The sequence below is a fragment of the Carcharodon carcharias genome, chromosome 12 (assembly GCF_017639515.1).
Source record: "Carcharodon carcharias isolate sCarCar2 chromosome 12, sCarCar2.pri, whole genome shotgun sequence".
Taxonomy (NCBI): domain Eukaryota; kingdom Metazoa; phylum Chordata; class Chondrichthyes; order Lamniformes; family Lamnidae; genus Carcharodon; species Carcharodon carcharias.
This window is the reverse complement of record NC_054478.1, coordinates 18205794-18220031: the sequence shown is the minus strand read 5'-3', so window position 1 is coordinate 18220031 and position 14238 is coordinate 18205794. Positions and strand designations below refer to the sequence as shown.

Sequence of the window (14238 nt, the reverse complement as noted above, 5' to 3'; positions counted from 1 at the left end):
CAGTTAAGTGTCAACCACATTAGTGTGGAGTCACATATAGACCAAGACCATGTAAAGACAGCAGTTACCTTCTCCAAAAGGCATCAGTGAACCAACTGGGTTATTTCCAACAATAGATCCTGCAGTGACTTTTACAGACACTAGGTTTTTGAAAAGAGAGACATGTTGACAAAACTTCTCTTCTTGCAAGACAAAGGACAAATGCAAGGATGCCAAATTCTAAAAGATCACCAACAACTTATACCACAGAAGAAAAGAGTGCTGATTGGTTGGCAAGTCAACTCTGATTGGCCAAGGTGTTGCCATGGAAAAAGCTCCCAGGTAATTCAAAAACAGCGCAAGGCTTCAACATATTCCTTTTGTTTGTAGAGAACAGTCTCTGAGTATTTTTCTTATTCATTCAGGGGATGTGGGCTTCGCTGGCTGGGCCAGCATTTAATGCCCATCCCTAGTTGCCCTTGAGAAGGTGGTGGTGAGCTGCCTTCTTGAACTGCTGCAGTCTATGTGGCGTAGGTACACCCACAGTGCTGTTAGGGAGGGAGCTCCAGGATTTTGACCCAGCCACAGTGAAAGAACGGAAATATATTTCCAAGTCAGGATGGTGTGTGCCTTGGAGGGGAACTTCCAGGCGGTGGTGTTCCCATCTATCTGCTGCCCTTGTCCTCCTAGGTGCTAGTGGTCATGGGTTTGGCTAAGGGGCCTTGGTGAATTCCTGCAGTGCATCTTGTAGATGGTACACATTGCTGCTACTCTGTGTCGGTGGTGGAGGGAGTGAATGTTTGTTGATGTGGTGCCAGTCAAGTGGGCTGCTTTGTCCTATGCAGTGTCCAGCTTCTTCAGTGGTGTTGGAGCTGCACTCAGCCAGGCAAGTGGGGAGTATTCCATCACACCCCTGACTTGTGCCTTGTAGATGGTGGACATGCTTTGGGGAGTCAGGAGGTGAGTTACTCATCGCAGGATTTCTAGCCTCTGACCTGCTCTTGTATCTACAGTATTTATATAGCTAGTCCAGTTCAGTTTCTGGTCAATGATAACCCGCAGGATGCTGATAGTGGGGGATTCAGTGATGGCAATGCCATTGAATGTCAAGGGGCAATGGTAAGATTCTCTCTTGTTGGAGATGGTCATTGCCTGGCACTTGTGTGGCGCAGATGTTACTTGCCACATGTCAGCCCAAGCCTGGATGTTGTCCAGGTCTTGCTGCATTTGGACATGAACTGCTTCATTATCTGAGGAGTCGCAAACAGTGCTGAACAATCATCAGTGAACATCCCCACTTCTGACTTTATGATGGAAGGAAGGTCATTGATGAAGCAGCTGAAGGTGAGTGGGCCTAGGACACTACCCTGAGGAACTCCTGCAGCGGTGTCCTGGAGCTGAGATGACTGACCTCCAACAACCACAACCATCTTCTTTTGTGCTGGGTATGACTCCACAAAAGAATGCATGCTGCTTCTAGCAAGTGTAAATGAATCACATTATGAGGTCGACTGATTATGTCTTGCCACTGATGCACAGGGGCAGCAGTGTGTGTACCATCTACAACATGCACTGCAGCAACTCGCCAAGACACCTTCCACAGGACCTTTGAAACCTGCGACCTCTGGGAGGACAAGGGTGACAGATGCATGGGATCACGACAACTTACAAGTTCTCCACCAAGCCACAGGCCATCCTGACTTGGAACCTTATCGCTGTTCCTTCACTCTCGCAGGATCAAAACCCTGGGACTCCTTCCTAAGAGCACCATGGGTGTTCCTACAACACAGGAACTACAGCGGTTCAAGTAAGCAGCTTGCCACCTTCTCAAGGTCAAGTAGAGATGGGCAAAAAATGCTGGCCTAGTCAGTGACGCCCACATCCCCTGAACGAATAAAAAAAAGATTGGTTGTTACAAAGCAAAATGTCCACTGTTATATGTGATTCTGTATTTGGACAGCACTTGCTGAAGAATCCTGAGTGCACTAATAGCTACACTAACAACCAATTTAAGATAATCAGTCAGGCTCGTAACATGGCTCCTTTACACTTGCTAGGAGCGACATACATTCATACACAGTGTCATGACAGGGGATCACAGCCCCAAATTACTTAGTGACATATTGAACTTTTTAAGTAAGACATGTATTTTTTAAGAAGACCCACAAGCAAAGGTTGGCTGACAATGTAAAATAACCATTTTCTTGAAAATTCCTATGTGGATTATGCTTAACCGACTAATTCATAGAGAACATGAAATGTCACACCTAAAAAAGGTATCAAGCCCTACTTCAGACAGAGACACATGAAAGGAAGAGATGCAATGCAAAAGATTAAAATCTAATCTCCTATTATTGCAGAGACAATGGAGACTGATTACCACATCTCAGCAGAAACCATCTCCTGTTAAGTTTCATCTTAGAATTTGGAAATGGTCTGAGTTGAAAGAAAGCAGATTCTGGGTGAAAGATATGTTTATTTTTCACTTCCAGGAATACTCAAGGAAAGGGGTTAAAAAGCCAGCTGCAAACCTGATCTGTGTGTTCTTGTTCTGGTGTGCTAGTGTTTGCTATGAAGGTCACAGCAGAAGAACAACGACTAGGCATCACTACAGCTTGCAGGTAAAAGTTTATCTCTCTCTCTCTCTGTGGTTGAAGGCAAATCAGCAAAGCCACAGTCAAAAAGGAAACAGAACAACTCCTTCAGCTAACCTGCAGAACCAAGTGTCTCCAAACCAACTGCTCAACTGACAAAGTCAGCTCTACTGAAATCATCCAACTTAATGGCCGCAGTATTTCGCCATCTACTCCTTAAGGACATGCCAAAGACTGATTCGCATTTTTTTTTAACTTTTACTTTTGGACTCAATTTCTCATTTCTGATCTGTGTGTATGTGTGTTGCGTTTTTATTATATTTTCTCAGGTTTTTAGTAACTAATAAACTTTCTCCTTCTTTGACTGAAGAAAATCCGGTTAAGTTGGCTCTTTCTAAAACATAAATACATTTGGACTGGGAAAAGGTGTCCATGAGGGAAGGGATCCCTTTTAAATTAACCTTGTTGTGACCAACCAAGGGGGTTGAGTAAAGAAGGGGAGCCAGCTCATTCCTCCTCACCCAGGGAGCAGAACAAAATTGGAGTCCCATTCGGGAAGTTAACAATTTGGGGTATCTCGTCCAGGATCATAACAAATTGGGGACTTCGCCTGTGGACCAGTTGTAACAACAGGGACCCATTCTCTGCAAACAAAAGGAATATGTTCAAGCCTTGCACCTTTTAAAAAAACTGAACTAAAATTCTCAAAATGCCATGGCAAGAGTTGAACTCCCATTCTCTGGATTATTTGTCCAGTTACATCACACTGACCTACTGTACTGCTGTTAGCAATAAGCAAAGGCCTCAAGGAGTCAATAGCAATTCTTGGCCAATATGCCCCTTAATACTAACTCACACTGAGTCCTGTTCCCCTATCGCCCCTGTGCTCACTGACCTACATTTGCTCCCAGTCCAGCAGTGTCTCAATTTTAAAATTCTTAGCCTTGTTTCTAAGTGCCTCATTTACCTCCTCACTCCTTACCTCTGTAATCTCCCCCAGTCCTACAGTCATCTGACATCTCTACACTCCTCCAATTCTGGCCTCTTGAGTGCCCCAACTTTAATCATTCCACCACTGGCGGCTGTACCTTCAGCTGCCTTGAGCCCTAAACTCTGGAATTCCCTCCCTAATCATCTCTACCTCTCCATTCCTTCCCTACCTCTCCTTACCTCACTCTCTCCTCCTCCTTTAACTTCCCTTTAAAAGCTATCTCTGACCAAGCTTTTGATCATCTGTCTCTTTATGTGGCTCGATGTCAAATGTTATTGTTCCTGTGAAGCATTTAAGACATTTCACTATGTTAAAGGTGCTATATTAGTGGAAGATGTTGTAGTTGCAAAACAAAAAGTGAACACCACTGAATTGTCTTCACAGTCCAACTGCTGAATTAGTATCCTTCAGGGAAGGGGACCTTCCACCACTGGTTATTCTGACCTACACATGACCACATGGGGAGAGGGTGGCGTTGTGGTATTGTTGCTAGACTAGTAATCCAGAGACCCAGTCTAATACTCTGGAGACATGGGTTCAAATCCTATCACAGTAGCTGGTGGAATTTGAATTCAGTTAACAAATCTAGAACATAAAGCTAATGGTGACTGTGAAACTATCATTAATTGTCATTAAAAACCCACCTGGCTCACTCATCTCCTTCAGGGAAGGAAATCTGTTGCCCTTCCATGTGACTCCAGGCCCACAGTAATGTGATTGACTCTTAACTGCCCTCTGAAATGACTTAGCAAGATCAGTTCAAGGGCAATTAGGGATAGGCCCACATCACATGAAAAAATTGTTTAAAAGTCCCACTCTGTGTGCAGTACACTCAGACAGTTCTTAAGTGGCATGTGAGGTGAGTGTCATTGGCTGGACAATGGTATCAATAAAGGTGGAACCTTGGGAGAAAGTTAAATAGGTTTATCTGCTTTTGGTCTAAGACACATGTAAAAAGCTTCATCTCCTCTTAGGCTTCACCTTGCTGAAGAATGGAAATGCTCATGGTGCCTCCTCCTGTTTGTCTTTCTTTAATTCATTTTACAGGATGTGGGTGTCGCTGGCTGGGCCAGTATTTATTGCCTATCCCTATTTACCCTTGAGAAGGTGGTGGTGAGCTGCCTTCTTGAACCGCTGCAGTCCATGTGGTGTAGGTACACCCACAGTGCTGTTAGGGAGGGAGTTCCACCTTACTTCACTCAGTATTGTAGGAGTTATTTAACTCTAAACTGATTATAGGACCACCAACTTTGGTGTTTAGCACATCACTAGCCTAGTAATCCAGAGGCCCAGGCAAATCTTCTAGCAGCACAGGTGCAAATCCCACCACGACAGCTGGTGGAATTTAAATTCCATTGAATACATTTGGAATATAAAGCTAGTCTCAGTAATGGAGACCCTGAAACTATCATCAATTGTTGAAAGTTCTTGAAGTTTGAGATATATTTGTTTAGTTTAAGGCTCAGGCAGCATTATGTTGGTACTAAATAAGTCAAAGTTCAACTGAGGACATTATGTTTTGTACTTTAATCTTTACATAAAGAAAGCTTGTTCTTCCTCTTGGAAGAAACCATAGTTTAAAAACATATTTTGCACCTTTTTGATCTCCAAGTTTGTGGAGCTAAGACAACCTCAAATATATAAACTGACTTTAGGGAAGGAAATCTGCCATCCTTTAGTGTCTGGTCTACATGTGACGCCATATGAACATAAGGAGCAGGGAGCAGATCATTTGGACTCTCAAGCCTGTTCCACCATTCAATCAGATCGTGGCTGATCTGATTGTGGCCTCAACTCCACATTCTGCCTACCTGTGGATAGCATTTAATTCCTTTGTTGGTCAAGAGCTTATCTACCTCTGTCTTAAAAATATTCAATGACACTGCCTCCACTGTTCTCCAGGGAAGAGAGCTCCAAAGATCCACAGCAATGAGGTTGACTCTTTACTGCCCTCTGAAATGGCCTAGCAAGCCACTCAGTTCAAGGGCAATTAGGGATGGGCAACAAACGCTGGCCTTGCCAGTGACGCCCACATCCCACGAAAGAATAAATAAATTCCAGGAAATTGTTAAAAGAAAATCGTGTTTGACTAATTTATTAGAGTTCATTGAGGAAATATCAATCAACATGGATAAAGGGGAACCGGTAGATGTAGTGTATTTGGATTTCCAAAAGGTATTTGATTAGATGCTACCTAATTAAAGCATATGCCTAATCGTGCTGCTGACATGAGGTTGATTTCCTGGATTGATGCTGATGGAGGAATGAGGGATGTTCTGGACCATAAGGTTATAGATCATGGAGAGAATTGATTCAGCTGCTACTGGTAACAGCACCTCATGGATGCCTAATTTTGGATTGCCGAGGTATGTCCTTAATCTGTCCCATTTAGTACAGCAGAAGCATCAGAGTGAATGTCGGAGGGTGTCCTGATTGCACAGCCAAGACAATGAGGTGGTTATGTCTGCATCTGAAGTGCTATAACCTGCAAGCGTACAGACCAGGTGCTCAAAGGTGGGGCTAGAACGAACAGCTAGTTTTTTCAGCCAGAGCAGATGTGATGGGCTGAATGGCCTCTTTCTGTGCTGTAATTTTTCTGCAGGTCTATGGTTCTAAGTATCAATCAACATGCATAAAGGGGAGGTATTGGGTATACTATACTTGGATTTGCAATTATGCTTGACTGATGCATTAGAGTTCTTTGCGGAAGTACCAATCAACATGGATAAAGGGGAACAGGTAGATGTGGTGTACTTGGATTTCCAAAATGCATTTGCCAAGGTACCACTTCAAATGTTACTGTACAAAATAAGAGTTCATGGTGTAGGGGCTAATATATTAGCATGGATAGGGGATTGATTAGCCAAGTGGAAGCAGAGAGTATGGATAAATGGGTCATTTTCAGGTTAACAAACTGTAACTAATGGAGTGGCACAGGGATCAGTGCTGCAGTGTCAATTATTTGCCACCAGCTAAGCCATGACTGACATAACTGAGCAGTTGGAAAATGTTTTCTTTATTTATGCATGGGATATGGGCATTGCTGGCTAGACCATCATTTATTGTCCGTCCTTAATTGCCCTTGAGAAGGTGGTGGGCGAGCTGCCTTCTTGAACCGCTGCAGTCCATGTGGTGTACGTACACCCACAGTGCTGGTAGGGAGGGAGCTCTAGGATTTTGACCCAGCGGCAAAGAAGGAATGGCAACATATTCCCAAGTCAGGATGGCTTGGAAGGGAACTTCCAGGTGGTGGTGTTCCCATCTATCTGCAGCCTCTGTCCTTCTAGATGGTGGTGGTCATCAGTTTGGAAGGTGCTGCCAAAGGAGCTTTGGTGAGTTCGGCAATGGTAATGCTATTGAATGTCAAGGGCGATGACTAGATTCTTTATTACAGACTGAAGGAAGTTATAGCGATAAGTAGAACTGAGGCCGTAGAGAGATGTGAACAGGTATCTCAGTCACTCACTGCAAACCCAACGCATTGTGATGCACGAAGTTTAGGAATGTAAGGAGTTGTGCTGTAATCATTGCATCTCTGTAAACCAACCTCAGAATATTTTAACAGAAGTGAGAACAGTGTTTGACAGGAATAGGAATATGGACCAGGGACAGAAATGAAAGGTGCAGCCAGTTGATCAAACCTGTCTCAATGCCTAAAAAACACCAACCAGCAGCACTATAACTGTGGGAGTTGATTAAACATTTAGCAAGGGGAAACCTTTGTTTTCTTATTCCCAGTAAATTTCTTCATGGCCTCACCATCTCTGTAACCCCCTCCAGCCCAAAGGTTCTCCTGGGGTAACTCTTTCCTTCAATCCTGACCCCTTGTGTATCCCTGTGTACATTGCCCCACAATTGGTGACCATGCCTTCAGCCACCTGTACCCTAAACACAAATGCTCCTCTGAACCTCTCTTCCCCTCTTTCTCCTGCATTAAGATACTCCTCAGAGCAAGTGAACAAAAACCTGGTCAAGTACCTCAGTGTGGTGCTGTGAAGCACCTTCAGATAGTTCACTGGTAAGAGTGCTAAATGGAACAGAATGTGGAGACAAGGGACAGTAGGCTTCAAATCAGTGCTGGGCCCACTGCTGTTCACAATTTGGATTTTGAAATAAAAGAAAACTTCTAAATTTGCAGATGGCACCAAATTGGGGGAGAGCTAGTCAATACTGAGGAGGATGTGAAACCGATAGAACGGGCAAATGAAATTCACAGTTAAGCATGGGATAGTACATTCTTGGAGGAAGAATTGGGAGATCAGTTACTTGGAAGGGACAAGTCTAGGTTGGGGTGTGGGCTGGTGGGCAGGTAGAGGGAAGCACAGGTTCGGTACAAAATCAAAAGTATTCCACCAAGGCCATAAAAAAAATAAACAAAGCACTAGGTTCCTACTCCATCCCCTCCCACCCTCACAGGATTTGAACTGAAATTAGGAAAATTAGACTAAAACTACAGCAAATCTTTGGAATACCAAAAAACAGTGCAGAAGTTGGGGGGGGTGGGGGGGTGCGCAGTGGCAGAAGGAAAAAGTAAAACTTTGGGAAATAAAGGAACTGGTCTTGTATACCTCAAAAATGGAACTCCAGTTCAGACCAGTACCGCTCGCTTCCAAGTCTGAGGTTTCTTCCCCCCACCTCCCCCTTTTGGGGGGAGGGACACTGGAGATGAAGAGAAGATTTAAGGCTAATCAAATGTGTGGGCATATACACATCAGGAAAGGAACAACAGGCTGTGTCTCTTTTCCTCTTGGGAAAAAAAGGCCAAGGGATGACCTAAGATGTCATTAAAATTATGAAAGGTTTTGCTCTTGTGGATAGAGAAAATGTTTCCTCCTGTGGGAGAGATATTTAATGGCCTCTAGTTTTGCTACAAGTTAGTCACTAAGAATTTAGGAGAAACTTCTTTACCCAGATGGTGATGAGAATGTGGAACTCACTACCAAAGTAGTTAAAACAAATATAGATACATTCGAAGGGAAACGAGACATGCTTATGAGGTAGAAGGGAACGGAGGGTGACAAAGATAGAGTGAGATGAGGAAAGATGGGAGGGACCTCAAATGGAGGATAAAAAAAGCATGACTGATTTGACCAAACTGTATTTCTATGCCAGGCATCCCGTATAATCCTGTGCAGATGGACATTTACGTAGAACTGAATGGCCTGTTGCCATGTTGTGACTTCAATGCATGGATTTCCTCATTGGCAGTCACCTCTAAGGCTCAGGATTTGACTACAATGCTTTTGGCAACTATAATGGTGGGAAAGAAGTGTATGCTTGATTTATCTCAATATCTGGTTTCAATAACACTACTGGAGGCAAAAGGACAATAAAAAAGTCAATCCAAGCACATGGCTCCCGCGAAATACAAGGTGAATTTGTTGGAAGGAATCTATCCACCCACAAAATGCCTCCTGAGTGTTAAATTGAGCTGCAGTGGGCAGGTACTGATTCACTGGAGGCTGTGAGTAACTGCCTAGGTGAGTGAACATTGAGTGACAAATGTATACAGAATCCTGGTGTAGTCCAGTACATTCCCAGTGCACACCACATGGAAAACACCAACAGGGAAAACTCTGGTTAGATTACATTTAGTATCTTGCCTTTGTCCAGCCAAAGCACAACAGGAAAGATGGAATGACTCAAGGCAGCAGTGTTGAATTAAACAAATGATACTGGAGTTTACAGAGCACAAAGTTGCTTAGATAGGTTACATAAGTTAGGCTGCCATTCGTAATGTTCCTTTGATTATACTGAAGCACCTCGAGTGCAACAATCTACATGAAAAACTTGAATATCATTGCACTTTGAAATATTCTGTAATGTTAAGATATTTTATGAAAAAAGTGTATTTTTGAAAAATAGCTCTTTAATTTGGGTGAACAGAGAAACTGGCTCCTCCAACAGAAAAATCCAGAGGAGGGGATGTTATCATTAAATGGAGCTAGGTCATTTAGGGAGATTGAAGGAAGCACATCTCACTAGTGAAAATCTGAACTACCTCCAAAACTGTTGAGGCTGATGTTCAATTTAATATCCCTCAGTGCTCAAATGTTTATGGAGCCAAGGTACAACAGCTCCTCCACATTCAGTAAATTTCGCATGTCCAATTGTAGAGATAGGACCCAAAAAAGAAACTTCTATTTGAGAGAATTGCTTCCAACACAAGTAATATACAGGAAGGGCAGTTGCAAGTGGACAAAAATAATTTATTACTAAAGCAAACCTTAATTATTTCAAATTTACAGATGGGTGAACGAAGGTTTGCCTTACAGTTGGAGTTCAGAATTCTTCCAAATCTTCATCATCATCAGCTGTACTATCTGTACCAACCTCTTCGTAATCTTTCTCCAAGGCTGCCATGTCTTCACGGGCCTCTGAGAACTCCCCTTCCTCCATCCCCTCACCCACGTACCAATGCACAAAGGCGCGCTTGGCGTACATCAGATCAAACTTGTGATCGAGGCGAGCCCAGGCTTCAGCGATGGCCGTGGTGTTGCTCAGCATACACACAGCACGCTGCACCTTGGCCAGGTCCCCACTAGGCACCACAGTGGGAGGCTGGTAGTTGATGCCAACTTTGAAACCTGTTGGACACCAGTCAACAAACTGGATGGAACGCCTGGCCTTGATGGTGGCAATGGCAGCATTGACATCTTTTGGCACCACGTCACCCCGGTAGAGTAAGCAGCAAGCCATGTACTTGCCATGGCGAGGGTCACACTTGACCATCTGGTTGCCTGGCTCAAAGCAGGAATTCGTGATCTCAGCCACAGACAGTTGCTCATGGTAAGCTCTCTCAGCCGAGATCACTGGAGAATAAGTCACCAGAGGGAAATGGATACGAGGATAAGGCACCAAGTTAGTTTGGAATTCTGTCAGGTCGACATTCAGTGCTCCATCAAAACGGAGAGACGCTGTGATTGATGACACAATTTGGCCAATCAGCCTGTTCAGGTTGATGTAGCCTGGATGTTCCACGCCCAGATTCTTTTGGCAGATGTCGTAGATGGCTTCATTGTCTACCATGAAGGAACAATCGGTGTGCTCAAGAGTGGTGTGAGTGGTCAGAATGGAATTGTAGGGTTCGACCACAGCTGTGGAGATCCTTGGAGCCGGATAGACGGAAAACTCCAGCTTGGACTTCTTGCCGTAGTCGACAGAGAGACGTTCCATCAGGAGAGAGGTGAATCCAGAACCAGTGCCACCTCCAAAACTATGGAAGACCAGGAAACCTTGAAGACCTGTGCACTGGTCAGTCTGAGAAGATGAAAGTCATGGTTACTTCCAAACATAAAAACACAATGTTTCCATTATCTGGGAGAAGTGGGTGGGTTCATCCTGGGGTTGCTCTGATCTTATCCAAGGATGCATCACTCATAATAGATCCTTGAATTCAATCAGGAAGGCCACATGGACAGATTGGCATACATGTCTAGTGGAGGCTTATGGGAGAGAGGGGTTTCAATGCCTATGAGTGAGATGAGGAGAACTTCTTCACTCAGAGGGTGGCGAACCTATGAAACCCTGTGCCACAGAAGGCTGGAAGCCAAGTCACTGAATATATTCAAGGAGGAAATAGATAGATTCCTGGGCTTTAAAGTGCCAAGGTGTATGAGGAGAGAGCAGGAGTACAGTGTTGAAATGGAGGACCAGCCATGATCATATTGAATGATGGAGCAGGCTTGAAGAGCTAAGTGACCTACTCCTGCCCCTATTTTCTATATGTTCCCAAATGAAAGTCAGTTCTAATACCAGTGGAGAGGGGCAACAGAATGAGGCCATTCAGTCCATGCACCTGCACCAATGAGGAGGCCCAATCAGCAGGAATCAAATTTGGGGCCTGCCTGGAATTTATTGTCCTAGTGGACGCTTGAGCTTTGTAATCCCAAAACTGCTGCTTAGAAAAGCATCAAAGCTTCTACTGCAATAGCTGGGGTGGGATTGGAGGAACTACTCTGGATGCAACTTATGTCTTGAAAAGCTAGATTGTGTGGAGTTGGGCTTTAAAATGGCTATGATCAATGAAATGCAGATGTTAAAATGCAAATCTGTCCCACCACCATGCATTTATATAGTACCTTTTAATCTGGTAAAATCCCAGATGGCAAAGTGTTACACCAAATTACACAGGGTATAGGACTGGTGACAAACATTAGAAACATGCCTCTTTCTTTGAAAGAAGGGACTAGGTGGAGAGAGGGAGGGGCAATGAGATTAGGGAGGGAATTCTAGAGCTTAGGGTCTAGGCAGCTGAAAGTACATCCACCAATGGTGGCCTGATTTAAAAAAAAACAACAGGTGTGCACAAGAGGCCAGAACTGCAGGAGCATAGAGATCAGAGGTTGGAGGACTGGAAAGACCAGAGAGTTTTGAACACAAGCGAAAGGGACATTTTCAGTGATCTTATTGCATAATAGCTTGGCAGAAAGTGAAAATGACATATTACTGCACCTCACTTAGATTAGATACTTAACATCCACTCATTTCTCAATGCAAGGTTCCCAAGCACATTAGTCATACCAGTTTACGAATTCTGTCCAAGACTGAGTCGATCAGCTCCTTGCCGATGGTGTAGTGCCCACGGGCATAGTTGTTGGCAGCATCTTCCTTCCCGGTGATGAGCTGCTCGGGGTGGAATAGCTGCCGATAGGTACCAGTACGGATCTCATCTGTAAAAGAATCATGTTCTAGCAGCACCATTGCATTGTAAAATGCATAAACATTTTGCACTGACTGAAGGAAACATCCACACAGATACAGAAGTCTACGTTCATTATCACAAACTGCAATAGTCAACAACTAGTCTTTAAATGGAAAAGAAATAGGAGCAGGAGTAGACCATTCAGTCCATCAAACCTGCTCCACCATTTAATAGGATTATTTCTGATCCTGGGCTTTAACTGCACTTTCCCACCCCACTCCCCATATCTCAATTCCCTCAGATACCAAAAATCTGTCTATTCCAGACTTAGATGATTTTGGATACTCAACCCCCTGGGGCCAAATATCAATGTGCCATGGGAACAGGATGCTATTCATCCCATCATACTATTCAATTAGAAAACAGCTGATCAGAACTCCATTTACCTACCTGCTTCTACACCTCTTAATATTCTTAACTCAATATCTAGCACTCAGTTTGTAAATTTTTTTTTCCTTAGTTAACCTTTAGCCTCAACAGGTTTGAGGAATGGCTGCAGATTTCCATTATCTTTAGTGTAAAAAAACTTCCCCAATGCTGCCAAAGCAGTCCAACTAAATTTAAAGGTTCTGGGCTACCCCAGAGACAATATGTTTATCTATTGCATCAGTTCACTCAATCATCTTAAAGATCTCAATTAACTGGCTTTTCAAGAATGGAAGACTAGTCTGTGATATGACTTCAATAATTTAATCCTTTTCACCCCCAAAACCTATCCATATTCCCTCCAAACACCAATATCTCCTTCATATGGGTTGGTAGAGATAGATACAATAATTAGGAATTTTGTTTACTCTCTGGAATGGTTGGGATTCACCATTTTTTAGAACCCATCTAGAAAAAAAGGCAAGAAGAACATTTAACACTAGGAATCTGTATGAAGGCAGAAACAATACTTTTATTCATTCATAGGGTGTGGGCATCACTGGCTAGGCCAGCATTAGTTGCCCATCACTAATTGCCCAAGATGGTGAGCTCCCTTCTTGAACCTCTGCAGTCCATGTGGTGTAGGTACACCCACAGCACTGTTATGGAGGGAATTCCAGGACTTTGACCCAGCTGGGATTTGTTCCCAGTGAAGGAACAGCAATATACTTCCAAGTCAGAAAGGTGAGTGACTTGGAGGGGAACTTCCAGGTGGTGGTGTTACCATCTATCTGCTGCCCTTGTCCTTCTAGATGGTGGTGGTTGTGGGTTTGGAGTTCAGGGGCAAGGCTATTACAATATGCCTTAAGAGCTTTGCTAAAAGCAAGTAGTTTCTATGAAAAATAATAATTTTGAGTGCCACAATTACCAATCACAGTTGGTTCCAAGTCCACAAAGATTGCTCTGGGCACATGTTTCCCAGTTCCTGTCTCACAGAAGAAGGTGTCAAAGGAGTCGTCTACCTCTTCAAAGCTTCTGTTGTCAGGTCGGTGCCCATCAGGCTGGATACCGTGTTCTAAACAGTACAGCTCCCAGCAGGCATTGCCCATCTGGACACCAGCCTGGCCAACATGGATGGAGATACATTCACGCTGCAAGAGAAGTGAACAATTAGAAGTGCATTCAAGGAATGAGCAAAGGCATACATCAATTTTATTGCATTGAATTTGCAGCACAATTAGACCAATTAAGGCCCTACGTGAGCCTCCTCCCACCACTCATTAACATATCCTTTCCCTCCATCATGTATCTAGCTTCCCTCAACTGCATTGCTACCATTTGCCTCAACTCCATAATAGCGAATTTCACATTCTCACCACTCTGGCTAAAAAAAAGTGTTCCTCCTGGATTTTGATTGACCCCTAGTTTATTTCCAATTTGAGACCCTTCCCTACATCGAAAAGCTCACCTTCCATTCCATTGTCTTCAGAGTCCAAAGCTGCTCAAACCTTCAATAGGTTTAAGAGTTTTGAAGGAACAAGGAGAAATGATCTTCTCTGGTAAGTGGGTTAGTAAGCAGCATCAGATTTAAAATCATTGACAAA

At 43.7% G+C, this 14238-nt stretch overlaps 1 protein-coding gene across 1 annotated transcript; it reads right to left on the bottom strand.

The window, feature by feature from the left end:
• Window positions 1–9846: 9846 nt before the first annotated feature.
• LOC121284625 (tubulin alpha-4A chain-like) lies at window positions 9847–13978 on the bottom strand. Its single transcript, XM_041200144.1, has 4 exons — window positions 13970–13978; window positions 13563–13785; window positions 12088–12236; window positions 9847–10824 (listed from the first exon to the last, which is right to left on the bottom strand). The coding sequence occupies exons 1-4, from the start codon at window positions 13970–13972 to the stop codon at window positions 9847–9849; spliced, it is 1353 nt and encodes a 450-aa protein (XP_041056078.1). The 5' UTR covers window positions 13973–13978.
• Window positions 13979–14238: the final 260 nt, after the last annotated feature.